Source organism: Ascaphus truei, chromosome 10, assembly GCF_040206685.1.
Source record: "Ascaphus truei isolate aAscTru1 chromosome 10, aAscTru1.hap1, whole genome shotgun sequence".
Classification (NCBI taxonomy): Eukaryota; Metazoa; Chordata; class Amphibia; order Anura; family Ascaphidae; genus Ascaphus; species Ascaphus truei.
Genome location: NC_134492.1, coordinates 55,594,369 through 55,620,291, shown reverse-complemented (window position 1 = coordinate 55,620,291; position 25,923 = coordinate 55,594,369). Strand labels below are relative to the sequence as shown.

Here is a 25,923-nt window from a genome sequence, read left to right as displayed (position 1 = left end):
GTTGCGGTGCAGAGTATGGCAGCTCTGCGTATAGCACTGTCTCCCCAAAGCAGGATGTACGTGGGTCCCGTGTATCGAAGCCTGCAGAGCTGCTGTGCGTCACACCAATCCGGAGTTGAGATACAGAGAAGCAGTAAGGGATAGGCTGGACTGCGGACTCTTGTGAAAGCTCTCGACAACTCACCGGGGTGGTGTAAAAATAAAAAGCTTTATTGAACTACATTATTAAAACAAAAGACATACTGGGACAAAACAGGGGATAGCACTCCCACGCATTTCACGCTTAGACAGCACTTTAAGGAGCTCCTTGAGAAAGCGTCATTTAAGTGTTAAATGCGTGGGAGTGCTATCCCCTGTTTTTGTCCCAGTATGTCTTTTGTTTTAATAATGTAGTTCAATAAAGCTTTTTTTATTTTTACACCACCCCGGTGAGTTGTCGAGTGCTTTCACAAGGGTCCGCAGTCCAGCCTATCCCTTACTGCTTCTCTTATTCATTCATTCACCCGATGCCAGCTCTTATTCATTCATTCACCCGATGCCAGCTCTTATTCATTCATTCACCCGATGCCAGCTCTTATTCATTCATTCACCCGATGCCAGCTCTTATTCATTCATTCACCCGATGCCAGCTCTTATTCATTCATTCACCCGATGCCAGCTCTTATTCATTCACCCGATGCCGGCTCTTATTCATTCATTCACCCGATGCCAGCTCTTATTCATTCATTCACCCGATGCCAGCTCTTATTCATTCACCCGATGCCAGCTCTTATTTATTCATTCATTCATTCACCCGATGCCAGCTCTTATTCATTCATTCACCCGATGCCAGCTCTTATTCATTCACCCAATGCCGGCTCTCATTCATTCACCCGATGCCGGCTCTCATTCATTCACCCGATGCCAGCTCTTATTCATTAATTCACCTGATGCTGAATCTTATTCATTCACCCGATGCCGGCTCTCATTCATTCACCCGATGCCAGCTCTTATTCATTCACCTGATGCCGGCTCTCATTCATTCACCCGATGCCGGCTCTTATTCATTCACCCGATGCCGGCTCTTATTCATTCACCCGATGCCGGCTCTTATTCATTCACCCGATGCCAGCTCTTATTCATTAATTCACCCGATGCTGAATCTTATTCATTCACCCAATGCCGACTCTTATTCCTTAATTCACCTGACGCCGGCTCTTATTCATTCATTGCATGCACAGTGGCACTGCTGTTTCCCATCTCCGTTGTATTGTACAGGGTGTTGCAGATGAGATAAGGAGCAGACGTCACGTGCTTTGCAGGTAGTTTTTATTACACGTGGCAGTGAAACACACCTCTCTGCACATCGGATTTAGGGGAAGTTCTGGGTAGGAAGGCGGTGACATTCTAATACATTTCAGGACTCACTGGCATTGTAGGGGTTAAGGCATTTACAAATTCATCACGCGATATAACGGTAGAAGGCACTCAATAATTAACCCTTTATTGCTGTGCAATTTGCTCTTTCCGGCATCTTTGACTAAAATGTCCTCTTTTTATTAAAAAATATGATCAAACTAGTTCCAAAAGTTCTTCTCCATTTCTCACCCTTAAAATTATTTCTAGTGCCAAGAATAAGACGTCTAAGCCCTCTCCCCAGGGAATCACTTAGGCCCAGATCCACAAAGCTGCATGATGTCCCTTAATGTCACGTTAACACTAACGGTGAATCTTCAATGGACAGTAACGTCACACAAAGCCCTGTATTCTCCCTTAAAGCGCACTGCGGTAACTATGATGATGCCTCATTTCTATGTCATTATCCTTAACATTGCATAGCCACTAAAGTCCGTTAAATGAGCAATCGAAGCAGGTGATTCTTTTTTTTAAATTTAACATAGGGTTAAAGCAGGATGTCTACAGAGCTGAACCCCATTAATTTTTATCACCGTGGACCCTCTGCTTCCCCAGATACTGGCACCCCCTTCAGAGGACTATCTCCTGCAGGTTTAAAGCTCCCACATCACGTGGGCCAATAGGAAGCCGCACCGGATGACCTCACGGCTCCCTATTGGCCCACAGGTCGCGGGAGGTTTGGAACTCCGCCATTACGTGAACCCCAGCTTGCGAGCCGAAGTGGCTACAGGTGCCCCTTACGAACGGTCTGTATCTCTGGAAACGGGGGTCAATGGAGCTGACATTAATGGGGTTCAGCTTCTGCAACCCCCTGCTTCAATACCATATTAAAAAATAAAACAATTTGCAAACGCAATCGTGCACTTGGATTGCCGCTTTAAGGTTAACGTAACATTAACGCTGAATACATCATACCTAAACATGGCGTTACTCGCATCCCTGAGACAGGATTTTTTTCGGGATGGGTTGGACACCCCAGTTAGGTATGATTTAACAAGCAGAGCGTTATTTCCTCTGTCTACTGAAGCAAAAGACCGCTCAGGGTCGAGATCAAAAGGAACGCCAAGATTGCCATTACGTCCCGTTATTGGAAGATAACGCGTTACGTTACAATAACGTGACATATGCTAATGAGATGTACAACGGCGGTTTTTTTTGCATATACTTAGCTTTGAGGATACCAAATGTAACTCTGGGAACCGAACGTCACGTCATGCACTCCTTTCTTTAACGCAGCTTAGTGAATCTGTGCTAAAGGGCGCTATTTATCAGTCTCCAATAAACAGCAACGATGCTTCCAAAATAATCATCTTGATTAGGCGTTATTAGGCTGCGGGCAGGGTGAAGCGAAGCGCGCTCGTGCTTAGCGCGATCAGTGTGATTAATCTGAATGCTTTTGTCCAGGGTGCCGGAGCACACGTGCCCGTGAGCTTGCTGCTTGCGGAGACAGTCAAATTAGATTTTGCTGCTCGCTCATGCGTCACGTGAGCGGTTCGCCCAATGAGTGCAAACCAGCTTCCCCCCCACCCCCCGCAACAGGACAGAAATCGCCGGAGCAAAATGAGCGCCGAGCTCAAGCACCAGCGCGCGCTCATTCACCCTGGCCGCAGCCATAAGCCCCTCCAAATGCTACAAAAGAAATAGAATTTGTTTGTGCCGTATGTTTTACATCAAGTACAGTAAATGTCAGAGCAGAGCTCACAAAGTGCAAGTTGGTTTTAGCGGATGATCTCGTCCTCTCCCACCCGCCCTAGTCAGTAGTGTTTGCGGAGAAGTGATGGCTGGAGTCATCCCTTCCACAGTGGGTACGTTAAGTGGATCAGCTTCCTGTTGCTGTGCAGAGAAGCGAGAAAATTCATGTCGTCGTCCTCCAGGTGGAAATCAAAAACCTGCAGAGACAAAGTACCGTATCCCTTTATTAAAAGCGGGGAGACACTGAAAATATGTGCGGGTCGACCGGAATAACAACCGAGTGGACCCAATGCTGCGGATAGTATATCTGCCAGACACGAACAGACTTAAAATTCTGTATGTATCTCTCGTCCTCAAAAGGGTCCAGAGCTTCAGATCTAATCAGCCAGACATAAATCAAACTCAACCAGAAAGTGACATTTGCTTTGAATTTATTTTTTTGTATTGCTCTCTTTTGTGATCTCGTATTAATGGAAAAGTGAAAATCAGAATGAAAAGATCTTTGCAACAACAACAAGAAACTGAAGGAATGACAGGAAGGGGGAGGAATCAGGACGGGCTGCTTACAGGAAAGAAGAATCCTTTTGATCCTGATTACACACTTGTGAAATCCCCCAATATCTTCCTATTTTGGAGAAGGTATTGACGTAAGAGATACTTTGTTTTGTTGTTGCTGGAAGGGCTACAGTTCCCAATTCTGCTTTATAACTCCGACCTAGCCCCTGCCACGTTCCATTCGCCTCTCCCAGGCCTGTATGAGGCCAGAATATTGCCAGCTCGTATTGCACATTCTGGGATATTTTTGTGTTCTACAAAAGTTATTTTAATGTCTCCTGGGGGTTGACCCTGTAATATTTGCCAGTGGACTTTTGAAATCTCTTTAGATTTTAGACTAAAAGTTACAACGTAACATGCGTTATCTGGAGACCAGACCCACACATATCTAGCAAAGCTGAAAAGAAACCAGCAATAGAATGATATCCATTTTAGGACATTACAACAATTCTTCACATAGTTTTCAAATATTCCCCTTCGTATTCTTCCTGGAGTCTGCAGCTGTTTGTACAATACAGGGAAAGGAAAAAGCCCATATTGTTTCCTGCACTGGGATTTATATATATATATATATATATATATATATATATATATATATATATATATATATATATATTATATATATTAAAAAGATCACTTGTGAGCACATTCACATTAGACAGGTCTGCACCCCTGCCTTTCACCATTATCACTTAGCATACAGTGCTCCCACGGCAGCAGAGGATTCTGGGAAATGACATGGCACACCGTGTCACCTTTTGCCTGAAATCCATTTTTACATGGAACCAATATAAATGTGCTCACAAGTGATCTTTTTATTTGCTATATGCAATACGGTAGAGGTTTCTTGATGCCTTTTTCACCCACCATAACTTAAAAAAAAAAAATTATATATAGTGTAATACTGTAAATAGAAAATGTTAAAATGCTCAGAGCCAAATGAACACACTTTCACAAAAATGTGAGTGTTCATTTGGCTCTGAGCATTTTAACATTTGTAACATTTTCTATATACAGTATTACACTATTCTGTGTTTTATCTCTCTATTGGGAATATCCTGCTTCTGAGGAGCCTGCACTAACGCTGCGAGTCCTGCCATTGGAGAAGGTCCATGCCATCAGATATATCCTGCCAGCGGAGATTCCTGAACATCAGTGTGGTTATACTTAGCAACCAAAATGCTCGCTCAACCTCGCCCAATGTGAGTGCATTACTTTCTTACCTTGACTGTTTTATACAGTATTATACTATTGTGTGTTTTTCCCTTTTTCTCTATGCATTTCCCATTTTGATGAGATTGTGCGCATTTGGAACTTCCTTCCTCATGAAATATGGAGTCCATGCCTTTGAAACATCCAGGAAACGAACAGCAACAACGTTGTCCAAATGTGTCTAATTGTATCAACTTTACCACTGTAAGTATGCTTAAGTGTTTCAATACACTAGCTGCTCGTGGAGACGTCATAAGTCTAAACATCCGTTAGATATATTAGGCAGCACAGCACTTTTTAGAAAAGGACAACACGCTCACATGTATTGTATGTATTGTATTCATATATTGAATTTCTCATTACATTTATTAATTTTATTCTCCCTCACAATTTTTTGGGGTTTCAAGACATTATCTATTTACAAACCACTAGCACGGCGATGGGCACCAGATTTGCACTGACCTATGCCAATCTTCTCATGGATCTGTGGGAAGAGGAACATGTCGGGGCCAACCGGGAGTACGGCGCAAATCTGGTGCTCTATAAACGCTATACCGATGATGATATAATTATCATTTGGTGTGGGGGTCAGGACACTTTAGATTTATTTTTAGAACAATTAAATCACAATAACTATAATCTCAATTTCACATGCAAATTTAGTACCTCAGAACTTGAGTTTCTGGACTTACTTGTCTATGTTAAAGATGGGTCCATTTGTACTGACCTACCATAAGCCGGTAAATGGCTTAAACTACATTGAAGCAGGGAGTAATCATTATAACAAATGGTTAGAGAACATACCCTTTGGAGAACTAAGACAGGTAAAACGTAACTGTTCAGAACCTCAAATTTATGAGGAACAAGCTACTGTTATAATGGATAAATTTAGAACTAAATCTTATAAGTTTAACATGCTAGAGGATGCGTATAACACGACTTCACAATTGAATAGAAAGGATCTGCTGCAAAAGCAAATCCTGGAACAACCTGATTCTGCATCAAACAGCAAGACTGTCATTGATGTTCCATTTATCACTCAATTTAACCCTCTCTCTGCCAAAATAAAACATATCCTCAATAAACATTGGCATTTGGTCCTTAAAGACCCTATTTTACACTCATATCTATCTATCCCCAGAGTAATTTTCCCTAAAGCAAATTCACTTAAAAAAATTATTGCTCCGAGCTGTCTTAAATTCATTAAAGAAAATAAAAGTAAAACGTTTCTTAATCTAAAAGGCTTTTACAAATGCCTCAAATGCAAAATGTGCAAACTCAATCCATTGGAGGCTAAACAGGTCAAGGGTTTCTCCTCAACTCATACTAAGGGCGCGCTTATAGTGCCGGCGACAGCGTCCGAAAACAAATACATTGCTGCCGCGTGCGCTTATAGTGCGTGCGACGGCGACAAAGCAGAAACTGGAAGCCGGCAAAATTTGATTTTTCAAGGGCTGTCGCGTCATGTGACGGCCCTTAAACAAATCAAAATTGCCGTAATCCCACGACCCCACCACCTGGCGAAACATAACTTTCGCCAGTGGCGACGGGTGACGTCACCCGCCGTGTCGCCGTCGACAGCACTATAGGCACGGCCTAAGAAGGAATTCACAATCAATACATTTATTCATTGTGATTCTATAGATACTCTTTACCGTATTCAAAAGCAATATATATAGGTTGCACTACCCATAAACTTAAGTTGAGGTTTGCGGAACAGATCACCAACATTCAAAAGGCATTCATGCAACATAGTGCAAAGAGTGTCATGGTCAAAAACCCTATGGGAATCAAATGTTTTGGTATTGATCTACTGGAGTCAAACTGGAGAGGGGGGATGTAGTTAATAAAATTTCTAAACTTGAAACTAAATCGATACATACTATAAAAAGCCTAGTACCCAATGGCACAATGTTGATATAGATCTGGGAGCTTTTCTCCAAAATTAAGTATGTGTCTCCCCTTCTCCAATCGGATTCAATTTTTGCTCTTTACCCATTGATTTTCATTATTTCAGTTATAGTTATTTGTGATTATATGTTTATATTCTAATTTAAATTCTGTCATTTGTATTTTCTCTAAATTGGTATATATACATATATATATATATATATATATATACACATATATATATACATATACATATATACATATACATATATACATATATATATATACATATATATACATACATATATATACATACATATATATACATACATATATACACATATATATATATATATACATATATATACATATATATACATATATATACATATATATACATATACATATATATATATATATATATATATATATATACATATATACATATATATATATACATATACATATACATATATACATATACATATATATATATATATATATACAGTGTTCGACAAACCTATACATTTGCTCGCCCCGGGCGAGTGGATTTAACCCCCGGGCGAGTAAATATTGGCCCAAGCAGCACATGTTTGGTACTAGGTGGCGAGTATATTTTTTTGTGTGGCGACCACTATATATATATATATATATATATATATATATATATATATATATATGTGCAAATACAACTGTATGCTCATCTGCATGTCTTAGGCAGGTCTGCAACCCCGCCTTTCCCCATTATCACCCAGCATACAGCACTTCCACTGCAGCAAGGGATTCTGGGAAATGACATGCAAATGAGCACACAGTGTCACTTTTTGCCTCAAAAACCATTTTTAACATGGTTTCCTATAGGCTTAAGCTTGCTGCATGGTCACAGCTTTGAGCACAGCCAGGGTTAAGGTGCATACCCAGAAAACCACCCACAGACAGCTGTTTCGACCTTAATGGGTCTCATCAGTGTGGGGTTGATTTTAACTGGGTATGCAAAGAGGCTATGGGATAGGCTAAACCATAATACTGAGTTAAGTTATGGTGAGTGAAAAAAGTGACAAAAACCCTCCACAGGAAAGCAAATATGCAAATACAACTGTATGCTCATCTGCATGTCTTAGGCAGGTCTGCAACCCCGCCTTTCCCCATTATCACCCAGCGAGGGTTTTTGTCACTTTTTTCACTCACCATATCATATATAACACAATGTATTGCATTTTGTTTTATTTTATTATTTAAAAATCCATGATATTGTGTTTATAATACCTTCGTTTGTGTTATGCAAATACAGCTATTTTTCCTGTGTATCGTTAGCCTGAGATTCAGTGATTGGCTGATACCTTTAAAACTGATTAGACAATCAATCTTTCAAGCAACCTATACAGGCACGGACACAGGTATAAATATAAGGTATTAACTTATATCTGTACACCCCTGATGAAGTCTGCATAAGACAAAACGCTTAGGGTTCCTTGAGTATATGTATACTGTATATGTGTTTCCTATGATCTACTTTACAATACAAGTTCTAAGGAAACTTTAGTGTATGGAGTGTGCTTTTTGCCATACATCTACATCTACCATCTTCCATTGCTGTGACCTGAGGCTCCTCCTCAGTACTATTACAAGCCGGCCAGCTGGCAGGTAGAGTGGAAGGCGCGGTGTTCGGTTGAACACCTGAGGTGTATTGGAGTATCCTCTACTTGGTGTATGAGCGTATTGCATAGCGAAGGAGAGCACACGTGAGTCCGTTCTCGGGACCAGAGAGACGTGGTATCTGGCGGAGCGACTACAGAGGTTTGCTGTCGGGACCATAAAAACAGTGTCCGGTGGAGCAGTTAAGGAGGCGTACCAGTGGGACCAGACAGACACAGTGTCTGGCGGTGTATTGGAGGAGAGCTGGAGCGACCATTGCCTGGTGTGCAGGTGACCACTTAGGGTGGTGATTTAACAGAGATCTGCTAAACAGCGGAGCAGTACTGCACGTAACCCCTGCGACCCGTGAGAATCTCCTAGTCCTGCTAAGACACAGGGGAATCGACACCTGTAGTCCCTCCAGCAGGAATGGGTCAGTTTATCAGGTGATCCTTAACTCTCTGAATCCCAAAGTGACGGATGCCAATACATCTGATGAAAAGCTGCTGTTTCTTACCACAAGGTTCACTTTGGGACACTATGCGACAGGTATTTTTGCCAGTGTGCTATATCAGTAGAGTTAGAGAAGAACTTGACACACTAATGTTGTTCAACACTTTTTAAATGTCCTAGTAATTTTTTATTGACATTCTAAAAAGTATACGTTTTTCTAGTTCCAGTGACTTTGCATTTCTACGTTGCTTATTGCCATTGGGGCAGGACACTTATGATCTACTATCAACATTCTAGACCCTCAATTACTAAGGGGTTCTATAATACACTCTATTGTCTTATTGCGCCAAATGCATTTTCTATCATATGATATCTAGGTTTCTGTTAAAACCAGCATTGGGGCTGCATATTTAAGACATTTTCTGACCATATCTGCACACTGGATATATTCCACTATATATATATATATATATATATGTGTGCGAAAAGACAATAAGCGCTACAAAGAACTAATATCAATATTCATAAACACCACAGTAAGATTATACAATTCAAAAATATTCAAACCACCCAGCGACATACCAATTGGAGGAAGAAGAAGTGCCAGTACTGTGGACATCAGAACTGAGTTATACTTTGGAGACACAGGTACCAGGCAGAGAGCTATAAGCTTGATACAGAGACTGTGATACAGCTATATAGCTATACAGGACTATTGCTGATTTGATTCCCCAGATCCAAGAGTTAAGTGTGAGACATGACTCATACTAATCCTCTATTTTTTATATGTTATACCTTATAAGCAAGGTTCTTATATATTTTTAATAAATAGCTTATATACTTCTTTGGAATACCTCACCTACCTGATTATTACCCCCGAGTTCATGGTCTGATTGAACCTACCTATATCCTGTTCCACTATTATAATTTCCAACAAGGACTCTTTGGGTTTCATAACCGTATTTGCAAGATACAGTTCCAGCGCTGTTGGGTTTAATTGGAAGTTCCTTTCCTGCTGATCCTGCAGCACGACGCAATCAGAGCATAGGAGACTCTAGATCCAGTTCCACTGTATAGTGGAGAAATGTCTGAACTATTCTACCTGTTGTAAGTGCATCTCTCACCTTGTGTTGTAGACCTCATTTCAGACATACTACTCTATGTTTTTTCTCTTTTCCCCTTCCCCTATTTTGTCTTCCCTTATCTCTGCGCATAGGTCATCTCCAGTATATGACGCCAGATGATGACGCCCTCCCACGGACAATAACCCAGACACAGAAAGAGCCCCTGCTTACAGGTACCTCTTTTGACTTTGGGGTCAGAGGCTGGTAAAAGGCTTAGCTTCCCAGCCCTTCAGATAAGGTCTGGGAAGTGTGCGTTAGCTCTTACAAAGGGATAGGCCTGTTTTTGTTTTGCTGACATGAAGCTGTACTGTTTAAAGCGGCGGGCAAAATAAAAGTCCATGTTTACTTTCCCTTAAATACGTCTCCCTGGTTATACCTCTGCACTTCTTGTACAGTGCCCATTTACATGATATCAATCAGCTCACAGTGCGAGACAGGCGTCTTCCTCCTCTCCGGATTGCAATTGCACTGAGTGAATTCTCGTTGCAGACTTCTGATACTGCTAACTTTGAACCGCCATTTTGGAGCCGTTGGACATTTGTTTCCCCTTCTTGGCCTTAAGCATATTGTGGGAGGAGTTTAGGAAAGTACCACTGGTACTTCCTGTGGGAAAAGGCCTGAAGATGGGGGTTCACCCTTCACCCTACAAAACTTTGCCCGCCTCGCCTCATATATTTTTTCTCCTCTCACTGGTTTTTGCACTCCTCCCGTTTCCATTAATCCCCATGTGTCCATAGTCTCCCATATCCATCTATTGTTTTGCTCCTCTATTCACAACATTCAGTCTATGGATAAGTATTATTTATTTTCTTTATGTTTGTTCATATATGCATTATATTTTTCTTTTCTCACTAAGGGCTGTTATTTATATGATCTGACCATATATGCATTATGTTTGTTTCATTGGTTTTGTTATTCATATTGCTTGATTTACTCTACCAGTAAATATTGTTTTTCATGACAATCTTGCCTGGGAATTTTTCACGACTGAGTGCTGGGAGCCAGCTTTTCTTTTCGATAGATATTATAATTTATTTGTTTTTGCCAACATATTCATCAGCGCGGTACGATGGGGGGCACAGAGTGACATTAATTACATAAACAGAATGACATACAAATAAGGACAGACACGCACACAGATACAGAAGGTAATGAGGGTGCTGCTCACGTAGCCAACAACCTGGATAAGAAACTAAACGATACCGGCAAAGATTGTAAGTTCTCTGGGTCAGGAGCTACCCTCTAACACTGCTTCCATTCATGTCTGTAGCACTTACATAAACAGACTACAGGAAACTGAGGGTAACTAATTACCTTCATCATCATCTACCGCTCTTGTCGACTCGCTGCTGGACGAAGCCTCCCTAATAATCTTCCAGGTGCTGCGGTTAGAAGCCTCTCTCCTCCACATTTTCCCGTCTTACTTTTAGACATTGTCTTGGTCTTTTGATATACAATGGAATCCAGTCGAGTACCATCTTTGTCCAACAAAGGTCATTTCTTTTTGTGATATGTCTGGCCCAAAGCCATTTTAATTCCTTCAACCTTGTGATGATACCACAGACTTGTTCGGTTTAAAATCCATTCATTCTTTTTCTTGTCTCTGTGTAATACCCAGCATACTTCTCTCCAAACTTCTTTAAGTTGTCTGTAGCTTCTGAATTATCTTCGCATTTATGGTCGAAGTTTCACATCATATCCGTAAGTGAGCACAGGCAGAATCCATTGGTCAAACACTTTCCTTGAGGCACAGCTGAAGGCTCCCATGCAAGATTGTCTTGCTTCGTCCAAATTCGTTCCATCTCATCTTTATTCTCCTATTGATTTCATTTGAATGGTTCCCATCCATTGATACTTGCCGGCCAAGGTAGAAATGGTTTTCTACTTATCGTGCTACTTAATTTATTTTGATCTTTGTTGACACATTTGTTGAACATCACTTTGGTCTTGCTTGGATTCATATGGAGTCCCACATTCGCACTTTCTTCGGAGAGTTCTCTGCTTTGTTGTTGAAGGTTTTCTGGACACGCAGAAACATCTGTCATCTGCAAATCATAGGTGACAAGTATTCACTGTCACCTTGATTATTTTTTCTTTCCAATTCAATGTCTTAGACAATTCTTCAAGTGTGAAAAGCTTTGGCAACATGGTGTCTCCCTGTCACATACCCTTGCCGATCCTTATCTTGCTTGTATCTTTATGCAGTATAATGCTTGTTGTGGCACTCTTGTAAATGTTCATAATGCTATTAATGTACGCATTGTGTAAAACGCTCTGTAAAATCACATGCAAGCTCTTTCTCTAGGTTGGTCAAATTCCAGGGTCTTTTGCAGCGGATATGGGAGTATCTGAAAAGTGATTGGAAGTAGACTGATTGGTGTGTAATTCTTGAGGTCATCGTTGTCTCCTTTCTTGTGGATGAGGAGAACCATGGCATTTTTCTGGATTTTTTTCTGTTCTTCAAGAGCATTTAAAGAGTTTTGCAAGGATTTTCCCGAATCCTTCTCAAGCTTTTTCAAGACTTCAGCTGTAATTCCATCTTCCCTGGGAGCCTTCCCATTTTTCATGGTTTTCATTAACTTTGCCGTTCCTTCTGGAATAAGCATGGTCGATCCTTGGCTCTTCCTTTGCCGGATTATGTCCTGTGTTATTTGTGTTCTTGTACAAATTTATTGTAGAAGTCCTCAACTCACTTTATAAGTACAGTTATTTATTGCGAATCCATTTTGTTGGAGCACAAATATTTGCTTCTTCCCAATAATTAGTCGCTGCTTCATCGTTTTTAAACTTTTATCGTCAGTAGTCTTCTTCACCAAAGTCCAGTTATATGTTCAGTTATTCACTTGCACATCGTCTTGCAAGAGGGAAAATGTAATATACAGAGCTGTGCATCTTGGAAACACACAAACACACACACACACACACACACACACTAAAATGTTGGTAACATCAATAAAATACCGGGCTTCTTGAATCTCACCCATTTGAAGGTGGTCTCAGCCTGAATCATTGGGAGGACAGTCTCTGTCATTGGGAGGACAGTCTCCGTCATTGGGAGGACAGTCTCTGTCATTGGGAGGACAGTCTCTGTCATTGGGAGGACAGTCTCCGTCATTGGGAGGACAGTCTCCGTCATTGGGAGCACAGTCTCCGTCATTGGGAGGACAGTCTCCGTCATTGGGAGGACAGTCTCCGTCATTGGGAGGACAGTCTCCGACATTGGGAGGACAGTCTCCGTCATTGGGAGGGCAGTCTCTGTCATTGGGAGGACAGTCTCCGTCATTGGGAGGACAGTCTCCGTCATTGGGAGGACAGTCTCCGTCATTGGGAGAGCTGTTTCACTCGTCAGAACATTAACAGGTCATTTTTTTTGTCCCAGAACCCCCAAGTCTGACCGGTTGGGCTCAAATGGACCATTGGACATCTCTGCACTGCAACCCAAGAGCCCTGTCTAAACAAGTGCACACAGAGATTAGAGAGTCTCCATCCTGCAACTTGCAATCTGCTCAGTAACATGTAATAAAGCTCTTTCACAGGTGTACGACTCTAGGAAACACTTGGCTTTGCCTCTTGAGGTCACTCATTCCTGTGGGCTTTAACCACATGGTATTTTAACCACCTCTTTGCTGGTCCACAATAGCAGCACCTTGACCAGTCTAGATATCTATTGTCCTTCAGTCTGGCGCTAGGCCCTCCCAAAGTGTGAGGGGGTTAATCCAAGTATTATCGACTCCCAGACAGGAAGCCGTGGGCTCGTCACTCTGCACGTCCCCTCCCTTCCACTCTTTGTTTATATTTCGGCTTTCCTGATGTACTGTTTTTAGCAATCGCTCCGTCCGAGCTAAACCTTCCTCTCTGTTCTCATGTGGTCATTTTTTCCAGAATAGCTATGTGTTCAAATGTATACACACTTTTCATGGGTGTCTCTGTCCACCAGCAGCAGTCTGAAGTCTCTCCCGTTTAGAGATGACAGGCCCTAAATATATTACTGTAGCCATTCAAAAATTCAATCCACTACCTTTCTAATATCCCTTCAACCCCCTCTGAACGTCAACCGAGTGCAAAAAATAACGAATCATATGCCTTATAAAATGTAGATACTCAGTATCATTATTAAGAGCAGCATGCTCCTTTTTATAGGGAGGTTACCATTTTTCATTCCCAAACAACCCTGTCCCTGCCAGAGAGCCATGCCCCTCCTTTGAGGGGTTTTGTGTACCCGTTTGGCACGGCTTTGCAAGGGTGTTTTCCAGCTCTTGGAAAAGTGATCAATGTGGGGAAGAGTCGAGAAATTCCTGTAACCACATTCAAACGGGACATTCCCTATTTCCTGTACTGTCCATATGTGACGCTCTGTGTTTCATGTTCCACTGGCACCGCACAGGTTAGAGCATCGAGTTACACTAACAAGAGCTCGACGCAGCTTAAAAATAAGTAGTGATCGTGCGCTTACAAAAGTGTCGTTAACTTTGCGGAAACGTTATGCTGCCATACTTTATAAGGAGTTAAACAATATTTTGGATTAGAGGGGGGGGGAAAGGTTTCCTATAACATCCAAAAAATGATTTAAATGTGGACCAGTAAAATTGGTGGCTCTGTGGGGTTGTAAAACACATTTATAAAGTAGTGGTACCCGCTAGTGCCGTCACACAACTCGCACCATTAATTTCAGCTCTGGGGACACCCTGCTTCTGGAGTTGCTTACCTCTGTAGGGGGTGTCGGTAGCCATACTGGCTACGCTCCTGCGTCATATGGGCCAACAGGAAGCGGAATCTGATGATGTCACGGCTTCCCATTGGGCCGCAAGCTTAGAACAGCGGTCATTACGTGGTCCCTGGTAATCGAGCGGAGCAGCTACTGGCGCCCTGTATGGAGGTAAGTATCCCCGGAAGCAGGGGGTCCCTGGAGCTAAAATGAATGGCGTCCGGGCCCACAGACCCCTTGCTTCAATCCTGGGTAACACAAATAAATATACATGTTAAAAGAAAGTCGCCTGGATTGCTCCTTTAATGCATCAGTCCTCGTCAGGCGCTGCTGCGAGTACGTGAGGAATATCTCATTCTCACTTAATCAGCTAGCATCTCCGAGCCCAGAGAGAATGCAGGTGTTGCTTATTGCAGCGCCTGTATAGGAGAGGTTCAGCGCAGTGGCTCACACATTTTTGAAGGGGAGACGTCGTCTTTTTTTTTTTTTTTACTCGAGATGTTAACCCACCGCACGGTCATCATTTGCAATAGAAGGCAAGTGCCGAGCGGTGGGACGTGTGACGGTACCACTACTTTTTAAATGTGATTTACAACCCCACAGAGCCACCAATTTTACTGATCCACATTTAAATCGGTTTGTTTTTTTTGGAGTGTTATAGGAAACTCCCCCCCCCCCTCCCCTCTAATCCAAAATATTGTATAAATCCTTATAAAGTATGGCAGAATAAAGTTTCTGACAGGTTAACGACACTTACTATTTTTGCAAGTGCTCGATCACTACTGATTTTTAAGCCGCTTTTTTAAACATATTTTGATGAGAATTTCACAGCAGTCCGAGTTCTCTCTCGGGTGGTTTGCTTTCTGGTTTTGGTTAGAGCACAAGTTCTACCAAAAGCTGCACATTTCCCCTGCTCGTCACAAGCCCCCGTTAACCTCTCTTCACACTAACACACTAACACTGTTTGCAGAAACGGCTCTGTGTAGAAGCAGAAACAACCATGACAAAGAAAAAGAGGAATACAAAAACATGAAAGCCAGCACGTTGTCAAGAGACTGATTAGTATCAAAACTATTTTTCTATGTATATAGAAGTAAAAGCAACTTTGAAAAAAAGAATACACGCATACATTGGATTTTGTATTGGACTCTGTGCTAAGAAGGGCCCCTCGCAGGCTGCTGATATCACACCTGTGGGCGAGAACCTGCCAAAAACCGCTGCAAAGGTGAGAAAAAGAGATAAAGCCGGCGAGGTTATTACCTCCGCTCCGATCTGCACAACAACTGGAGGTCAAGTGACAAGTAGAACATGGTGTTGGCTTCGGACGGCCTTTATTCCCCTCACTCACTGAGCGCCCAGAAGTTTCTCATGCAGGGAAATGTTGTTAACCTGCATAGCAATGCCTTGTGAAGGAGTCAAAATATACCTTATGGGTCCATTAAAAACAACCAACATTGTGATGTGGCTCAGTGATTATAGACACGGACTGAGAGTGAAGCAGGGGAGCCTGGCTTGGATCCCAGCTCCTTGTGACCTTGGGCAAGTCACTTTATCTCCCTGTGCCTCAGGCACAGACTGTAAAAACAGATTGTAAGCTCTGCGGGGCAGGGACTAGTACCTGCAGAAATTCTATGTACAGCTCTGTGCTGCGCAAAAAAAACCCCAACTTATTATTATATGTTATTCTTCCCAGAATTTGCTAACGTAGGCTGCCTATCGTACGGCGTCAGTCTGCACAGCTGCACGATGAAACGTAACTCACTGCTCTGCAGTCGTATGCTTGCAAGGAGCTGGATATAGCGTGTAGAGAGTATATAGTGGTACTCGGCATATCAACCACAGCATGTTTTTCCTTTAGCTTCGGGAGGCCTTGAAGAAACGGCGCCGTCCTTAGAACCTGCTGCCAGTAACCACACAATGCTTGTGTCTGCGGCGCGGAGTTAGGGCGGTGCAATGTTTTGTTACTCGTCTATCTAAATGAAATACACATCAGCCCTGAGAGACGACTTATGTGGCCGCACATTGTTGGAATAGTGAACCTAGGAGAGTCTGTGTCAACATGTGTCTTCTTAGAATCAAAGTATTACGCGATGTCACGCCTAAATAATACAGGTCTACACGCAACTTGCTCAAGAAGCCGACACTGGGATCTGAGCCGAGGCCACCCACTTCCAAGTGAGATGGTCCACTCCTTCCGCTCTATGCTTGCAATGTTAGGGGTCGTAACGGGTGGGCCCGGCGAGCCCCTACTGCCAAAGAAAGACCACTGACAACTTCCTGGAGGAATAAGGCCACAGCTATTATTGATGATACAGCGCTTTAAACTGGACTGGGACTGCACGTTCCATGTGGAGATCCCCTAGCGTTGCTGTGGTTCATATCCTCCCATCCTGTTGCTTTCGGATAACCTACCCCGCAACCGTACCGCGGCATCCACCAAGGAGGACACTTCCAAACACCCGGCGGCCGAACACCGATTCCTATCCGGATACTTATGGGCCCAGTCTGTACCATCAACAACCGCCACACCCAGCCGTGACAGACATCTTAATTCCACTCTCCAACATCGTTGGTTTACACCTGAACATTTACATATATTACATAGTTACATAGTTACATATATCACATAATTACATAATTACATAGCAGATGAGGTTGAACAAAAAGACGTACGTCCATCAAATTCAACCTATGTTAAATTTAGACAACAGATACTTTATCCTATATCTATACTTATTCTCTTTTATTATTTTATTGTGACAATAAACAAACTCAATACAAAACACACAAACAACCATGGCAAGCAAGGGAGGGTGGGTGGTCTTGGGCCCCTCCTCTTCCTCCCTAGCCCTAAACCCCCCTACAACACACACCCCTCTCCCCTGACCAAACATGCCAATGCTCGTCATGTTGTGGGGGGGAGGGGGGGCTATTCTTAGGGGGTCACAATACGTGTGTCTACAGATCAGTGCGGTGCCGCCTCGTGTGATAGGGAATAAGGCTTTGGATATAGCGCGCACGACGAAGCGCATGGTGTCACGTGCACCTGTCGGTCAAGCGATCTGTAGTCCGAGATCCACAGGGACAGCGAGGCGTGGCGGAGCATGGCTGTGCCGTCACAAGGCTGGTTTGCCCTCATTGGCTGAACCGCTCACGACCCGGCCGTCGCGCGACAAAAGCAACTTCCCTTGTCTGCCGAAAATGCTGTTGCGCTTCATTGCACGCTCTATGGCGTGCCTCAGAGGTGCGGCCTGTCGTTCGCACGGTCGCTCACACTATGGACGCGGTCTAAGGATTGTCCCTTTACATCGGTAGCGCTGAGTCTTCAGAGATAATGAAGTTCCCCCCTTTCACACGGCCTCAGACCCATCGTAACGCCTTCCGGAAGAACAAGCTGCCACGTTACTGGGAGGCTGAGCAAGGACAGGCCTGGAGCGGCCCAGCTGTAAAAACGGGAGCAGTGATACGGTCTCCGGGTCTGCTTCATTCAAAGGCTATCTGGTAATCACTGCACTCCCCTCCCACACTAATCTCTTGAAATAAATTCAAACACAATATCACAGAGAGAGAGAGTCGGGAGGAACAAGCTCCCGGCCCGCAGAACAGTCTCATTACATGAGAGATTGGGGGCAGAGACACAGACACAGTGTTTGGTTACTACAGAGACCTCAAAGGTAAAAGAAATATATTTATTTATACTTGTTTTTGCATAAAGATTGCATCAGTCACCTACATTCATCCTGTAGCCCAGGGTCACTCAACTCCCCAAGCCCCCCCCCCCCCCCCCCAACAGATCAGGTTGCAGGATAGCTCTGCTTCAGCACAGGTGGCACAATCAGTCCCTGTGTCAGTGAAAGGGGGTTCAATCAGTGCCGGCATCAACACAGGTGGCTCAATTAGTCCTAGCTTCAGCACAGGTGGCTCAGTCAGTCCCTGCTTCAGCACAGGTAGCCTGGTCAGTCCCTGCTTCAGCACAGGTGGCTCAGTCAGTCCCTGCTTCAGCACAGGTGACTCAATCAGAGGCTCAGTCGAAGACTGCGCTGAAGCTGGGATATCCTGAAAACCTGACTACTTGGGGGAGATTGAGGACTGGAGTGAAACCCCCCCCCCCTGCTGTAGAACGCGCCATTGCAGAGGTAGCAAGACTTCCCTGCCCCCAGTGCCGTCCTGCCCTGATCCCCGCTTCCGCCCCGGACCCCGGGTAGTGTTAATCCGTCCGGGCCATGATCGTGGGACCGGGAGTGACCGCGGCAGGACACACTGTCAGACTTTGGTCCTACGAGGGACTGACTATTTAAAAAGATGCTCCTGTAACATTACATACAGAGGCCAGTCTCCTGCCCTCCCCCTGCACAGATAGGCCCGGCTCCTGTAACATTACATACAGAGGCCAGTCTCCTGCCCTCCCCCTGCACAGATAGGCCCGGCTCCTGTAACATTACATACAGAGGCCAGTCTCCTGCCCTCCCCCTGCACACATAGGCCCGGCTCCTGTAACATTACATACAGAGGCCAGTCTCCTGCCCTCCCCCTGCACAGATAGGCCCGGCTCCTGTAACATTACATACAGAGGCCAGTCTCCTGCCCTCCCCCTGCACAGATAGGCCCGGCTCCTGTAACATTACATACAGAGGCCAGTCTCCTGCCCTCCCCCTGCACAGATAGGCCCGGCTCCTGTAACATTACATACAGAGGCCAGTCTCCTGCCCTCCCCCTGCACAGATAGGCCCGGCTCCTGTAACATTACATACAGAGGCCAGTCTCCTGCCCTCCCCCTGCACAGATAGGGCCCGGCTCCTGTAACATTACATACAGAGGCCAGTCTCCTGCCCTCCCCCTGCACAGATAGGCCCGGCTCCTGTAACATTACATACAGAGGCCAGTCTCCTGCCCTCCCCCTGCACAGATAGGGCCCGGCTCCTGTAACATTACATACAGAGGCCAGTCTCCTGCCCTCCCCCTGCACAGATAGGGCCCGGCTCCTGTAACATTACATACAGAGGCCAGTCTCCTGCCCTCCCCCTGCACAGATAGGGCCCGGCTCCTGTAACATTACATACAGAGGCCAGTCTCCTGCCCTCCCCCTGCACAGATAGGGCCCGGCTCCTGTGACATTACATACAGAGGCCAGTCTCCTGCCCTCCCCCTGCACAGATAGGCCCGGCTCCTGTAACATTACATACAGAGGCCAGTCTCCTGCCCTCCCCCTGCACAGATAGGCCCGGCTCCTGTAACATTACATACAGAGGCCAGTCTCCTGCCCTCCCCCTGCACAGATAGGGCCCGGCTCCTGTAACATTACATACAGAGGCCAGTCTCCTGCCCTCCCCCTGCACAGATAGGGCCCCGGCTCCTGTAACATTACATACAGAGGCAAGACTCCTGCCCTCCCCCTGCACAGATAGGCCCGGCTCCTGTAACATTACATACAGAGGCCAGTCTCCTGCCCTCCCCCTGCACAGATAGGCCCGGCTCCTGTAACATTACATACAGAGGCCAGTCTCCTGCCCTCCCCCTGCACAGATAGGGCCCGGCTCCTGTAACATTACATACAGAGGCCAGTCTCCTGCCCTCCCCCTGCACAGATAGGGCCCCGGCTCCTGTAACATTACATACAGAGGCCAGTCTCCTGCCCTCCCCCTGCACACATAGGCCCGGCTCCTGTAACATTACATACAGAGGCCAGTCTCCTGCCCTCCCCCTGCACACATAGGCCCGGCTCCTGTAACATTACATACAGAGGCCAGACTCCTGCCCTCCCCCTGCACAGATAGGCCCGGCTCCTGTAACATTACATACAGAGGCCAGTCTCCTGCCCTCCCCCTGCACAGATAGGGCCCGGCTCCTGTAACATTACATACAGAGGCCAGTCTCCTGCCGTCCCCCTGCACAGATAGGGCCCGGCTCCTGTAACATTACATACAGAGGCCAGTCTCCTGCCCTCCCCCTGCACAGATAGGGCCCCGGCTCCTGTAACATTACATACAGAGGCCAGTCTCCTGCCCTCCCCCTGCACAGATAGGGCCCGGCTCCTGTAACATTACATACAGAGGCCAGTCTCCTGCCCTCCCCCTGCACAGATAGGCCCGGCTCCTGTAACATTACATACAGAGGCCAGTCTCCTGCCCTCCCCCTGCACAGATAGGGCCCGGCTCCTGTAACATTACATACAGAGGCCAGTCTCCTGCCCTCCCCCTGCACAGATAGGCCCGGCTCCTGTAACATTACATACAGAGGCCAGTCTCCTGCCCTCCCCCTGCACAGATAGGGCCCGGCTCCTGTAACATTACGTACAGAGGCCAGTCTCCTGCCCTCCCCCTGCACACATAGGCCCGGCTCCTGTAACATTACATACAGAGGCCAGTCTCCTGCCCTCCCCCTGCACAGATAGGGCCCCGGCTCCTGTAACATTACATACAGAGGCCAGTCTCCTGCCCTCCCCCTGCACAGATAGGGCCCGGCTCCTGTAACATTACATACAGAGGCCAGTCTCCTGCCCTCCCCCTGCACAGATAGGCCCGGCTCCTGTAACATTACATACAGAGGCCAGTCTCCTGCCCTCCCCCTGCACAGATAGGGCCCGGCTCCTGTAACATTACATACAGAGGCCAGTCTCCTGCCCTCCCCCTGCACAGATAGGGCCCCGGCTCCTGTAACATTACATACAGAGGCCAGTCTCCTGCCCTCCCCCTGCACACATAGGCCCGGCTCCTGTAACATTACATACAGAGGCCAGTCTCCTGCCCTCCCCCTGCACAGATAGGCCCGGCTCCTGTAACATTACATACAGAGGCCAGTCTCCTGCCCTCCCCCTGCACAGATAGGCCCGGCTCCTGTGACATTACATACAGAGGCCAGTCTCCTGCCCTCCCCCTGCACAGATAGGCCCGGCTCCTGTAACATTACATACAGAGGCCAGTCTCCTGCCCTCCCCCTGCACAGATAGGGCCCGGCTCCTGTAACATTACATACAGAGGCCAGTCTCCTGCCCTCCCCCTGCACAGATAGGGCCCCGGCTCCTGTAACATTACATACAGAGGCCAGTCTCCTGCCCTCCCCCTGCACACATAGGCCCGGCTCCTGTAACATTACATACAGAGGCCAGTCTCCTGCCCTCCCCCTGCACAGATAGGCCCGGCTCCTGTAACATTACATACAGAGGCCAGTCTCCTGCCCTCCCCCTGCACAGATAGGGCCCGGCTCCTGTAACATTACATACAGAGGCCAGTCTCCTGCCCTCCCCCTGCACAGATAGGCCCGGCTCCTGTAACATTACATACAGAGGCCAGTCTCCTGCCCTCCCCCTGCACAGATAGGGCCCGGCTCCTGTAACATTACGTACAGAGGCCAGTCTCCTGCCCTCCCCCTGCACAGATAGGGCCCGGCTCCTGTAACATTACGTACAGAGGCCAGTCTCCTGCCCTCCCCCTGCACACATAGGCCCGGCTCCTGTAACATTACATACAGAGGCCAGTCTCCTGCCCTCCCCCTGCACAGATAGGGCCCCGGCTCCTGTAACATTACATACAGAGGCCAGTCTCCTGCCCTCCCCCTGCACAGATAGGGCCCGGCTCCTGTAACATTACATACAGAGGCCAGTCTCCTGCCCTCCCCCTGCACAGATAGGCCCGGCTCCTGTAACATTACATACAGAGGCCAGTCTCCTGCCCTCCCCCTGCACAGATAGGGCCCGGCTCCTGTAACATTACATACAGAGGCCAGTCTCCTGCCCTCCCCCTGCACAGATAGGGCCCCGGCTCCTGTAACATTACATACAGAGGCCAGTCTCCTGCCCTCCCCCTGCACACATAGGCCCGGCTCCTGTAACATTACATACAGAGGCCAGTCTCCTGCCCTCCCCCTGCACAGATAGGCCCGGCTCCTGTAACATTACATACAGAGGCCAGTCTCCTGCCCTCCCCCTGCACAGATAGGCCCGGCTCCTGTGACATTACATACAGAGGCCAGTCTCCTGCCCTCCCCCTGCACAGATAGGCCCGGCTCCTGTAACATTACATACAGAGGCCAGTCTCCTGCCCTCCCCCTGCACAGATAGGGCCCGGCTCCTGTAACATTACATACAGAGGCCAGTCTCCTGCCCTCCCCCTGCACAGATAGGGCCCCGGCTCCTGTAACATTACATACAGAGGCCAGTCTCCTGCCCTCCCCCTGCACACATAGGCCCGGCTCCTGTAACATTACATACAGAGGCCAGTCTCCTGCCCTCCCCCTGCACAGATAGGCCCGGCTCCTGTAACATTACATACAGAGGCCAGTCTCCTGCCCTCCCCCTGCACAGATAGGGCCCGGCTCCTGTAACATTACATACAGAGGCCAGTCTCCTGCCCTCCCCCTGCACAGATAGGCCCGGCTCCTGTAACATTACATACAGAGGCCAGTCTCCTGCCCTCCCCCTGCACAGATAGGGCCCGGCTCCTGTAACATTACGTACAGAGGCCAGTCTCCTGCCCTCCCCCTGCACACATAGGCCCGGCTCCTGTAACATTACATACAGAGGCCAGTCTCCTGCCCTCCCCCTGCACACATAGGCCCGGCTCCTGTAACATTACATACAGAGGCCAGACTCCTGCCCTCCCCCTGCACAGATAGGCCCGGCTCCTGTAACATTACATACAGAGGCCAGTCTCCTGCCCTCCCCCTGCACAGATAGGCCCGGCTCCTGTAACATTACATACAGAGGCCAGTCTCCTGCCCTCCCCCTGCACACATAGGCCCGGCTCCTGTAACATTACATACAGAGGCCAGTCTCCTGCCCTCCCCCTGCACAGATAGGGCCCGGCTCCTGTAACATTACATACAGAGGCCAGTCTCCTGCCCTCCCCCTGCACAGATAGGCCCGGCTCCTGTAACATTACATACAGAGGCCAGTCTCCTGCCCTCCCCCTGCACAGATAGGCCCGGCTCCTGTAACATTACATACAGAGGCCAGTCTCCTGCCCTCCCCCTGCACAGATAGGCCCGGCTCCTGTAACATTACATACAGAGGCCAGTCTCCTGCCCTCCCCCTGCACAGATAGGGCCCGGCTCCTGTAACATTACATACAGAGGCCAGTCTCCTGCCCTCCCCCTGCACAGATAGGCCCGGCTCCTGTAACATTACATACAGAGGCCAGTCTCCTGCCCTCCCCCTGCACACATAGGGCCCGGCTCCTGTAACATTACATACAGAGGCCAGTCTCCTGCCCTCCCCCTGCACAGATAGGCCCGGCTCCTGTAACATTACATACAGAGGCCAGTCTCCTGCCCTCCCCCTGCACAGATAGGCCCGGCTCCTGTAACATTACATACAGAGGCCAGTCTCCTGGCTCTGCCCTCCCCCTGCACAGATAGGGCCCGGCTCCTGTAACATTACATACAGAGGCCAGTCTCCTGCCCTCCCCCTGCACACATAGGCCCGGCTCCTGTAACATTACATACAGAGGCCAGTCTCCTGCCCTCCCCCTGCACACATAGGCCCGGCTCCTGTAACATTACATACAGAGGCCAGACTCCTGCCCTCCCCCTGCACAGATAGGCCCGGCTCCTGTAACATTACATACAGAGGCCAGTCTCCTGCCCTCCCCCTGCACAGATAGGCCCGGCTCCTGTAACATTACATACAGAGGCCAGTCTCCTGCCCTCCCCCTGCACAGATAGGCCCGGCTCCTGTAACATTACATACAGAGGCCAGTCTCCTGCCCTCCCCCTGCACAGATAGGGCCCGGCTCCTGTAACATTACATACAGAGGCCAGTCTCCTGCCCTCCCCCTGCACAGATAGGCCCGGCTCCTGTAACATTACATACAGAGGCCAGTCTCCTGCCCTCCCCCTGCACAGATAGGGCCCGGCTCCTGTAACATTACATACAGAGGCCAGTCTCCTGCCCTCCCCCTGCACAGATAGGGCCCGGCTCCTGTAACATTACATACAGAGGCCAGTCTCCTGCCCTCCCCCTGCACACATAGGCCCGGCTCCTGTAACATTACATACAGAGGCCAGTCTCCTGCCCTCCCCCTGCACAGATAGGGCCCGGCTCCTGTAACATTACATACAGAGGCCAGTCTCCTGCCCTCCCCCTGCACAGATAGGCCCGGCTCCTGTAACATTACATACAGAGGCCAGTCTCCTGCCCTCCCCCTGCACAGATAGGCCCGGCTCCTGTAACATTACATACAGAGGCCAGTCTCCTGCCCTCCCCCTGCACAGATAGGCCCGGCTCCTGTAACATTACATACAGAGGCCAGTCTCCTGCCCTCCCCCTGCACAGATAGGGCCCGGCTCCTGTAACATTACATACAGAGGCCAGTCTCCTGCCCTCCCCCTGCACAGATAGGCCCGGCTCCTGTAACATTACATACAGAGGCCAGTCTCCTGCCCTCCCCCTGCACACATAGGGCCCGGCTCCTGTAACATTACATACAGAGGCCAGTCTCCTGCCCTCCCCCTGCACAGATAGGCCCGGCTCCTGTAACATTACATACAGAGGCCAGTCTCCTGCCCTCCCCCTGCACAGATAGGCCCGGCTCCTGTAACATTACATACAGAGGCCAGTCTCCTGGCTCTGCCCTCCCCCTGCACAGATAGGGCCCGGCTCCTGTAACATTACATACAGAGGCCAGTCTCCTGCCCTCCCCCTGCACACATAGGCCCGGCTCCTGTAACATTACATACAGAGGCCAGTCTCCTGCCCTCCCCCTGCACACATAGGCCCGGCTCCTGTAACATTACATACAGAGGCCAGACTCCTGCCCTCCCCCTGCACAGATAGGCCCGGCTCCTGTAACATTACATACAGAGGCCAGTCTCCTGCCCTCCCCCTGCACAGATAGGCCCGGCTCCTGTAACATTACATACAGAGGCCAGTCTCCTGCCCTCCCCCTGCACACATAGGCCCGGCTCCTGTAACATTACATACAGAGGCCAGTCTCCTGCCCTCCCCCTGCACAGATAGGGCCCGGCTCCTGTAACATTACATACAGAGGCCAGTCTCCTGCCCTCCCCCTGCACAGATAGGCCCGGCTCCTGTAACATTACATACAGAGGCCAGTCTCCTGCCCTCCCCCTGCACAGATAGGCCCGGCTCCTGTAACATTACATACAGAGGCCAGTCTCCTGCCCTCCCCCTGCACAGATAGGCCCGGCTCCTGTAACATTACATACAGAGGCCAGTCTCCTGCCCTCCCCCTGCACAGATAGGGCCCGGCTCCTGTAACATTACATACAGAGGCCAGTCTCCTGCCCTCCCCCTGCACAGATAGGCCC

At 47.7% G+C, this 25,923-nt stretch overlaps 1 protein-coding gene across 8 annotated transcripts in view; it reads right to left on the bottom strand.

The window, feature by feature from the left end:
• Window positions 1-1,291: 1,291 nt before the first annotated feature.
• LOC142503964 (putative oxidoreductase ZK1290.5) overlaps window positions 1,292-25,923 on the bottom strand; it is a 93,486-nt gene continuing 68,854 nt past the window's right edge. For all 8 annotated transcript variants that reach the window (XM_075616983.1, XM_075616986.1, XM_075616982.1 and 5 more), the window contains one exon: window positions 1,292-3,284. In XM_075616983.1, coding sequence (XP_075473098.1) covers window positions 3,183-3,284 — 102 coding nt within the window. In that variant the 3' untranslated portion in view covers window positions 1,292-3,182. The remainder of the gene's footprint in view (window positions 3,285-25,923) is intronic.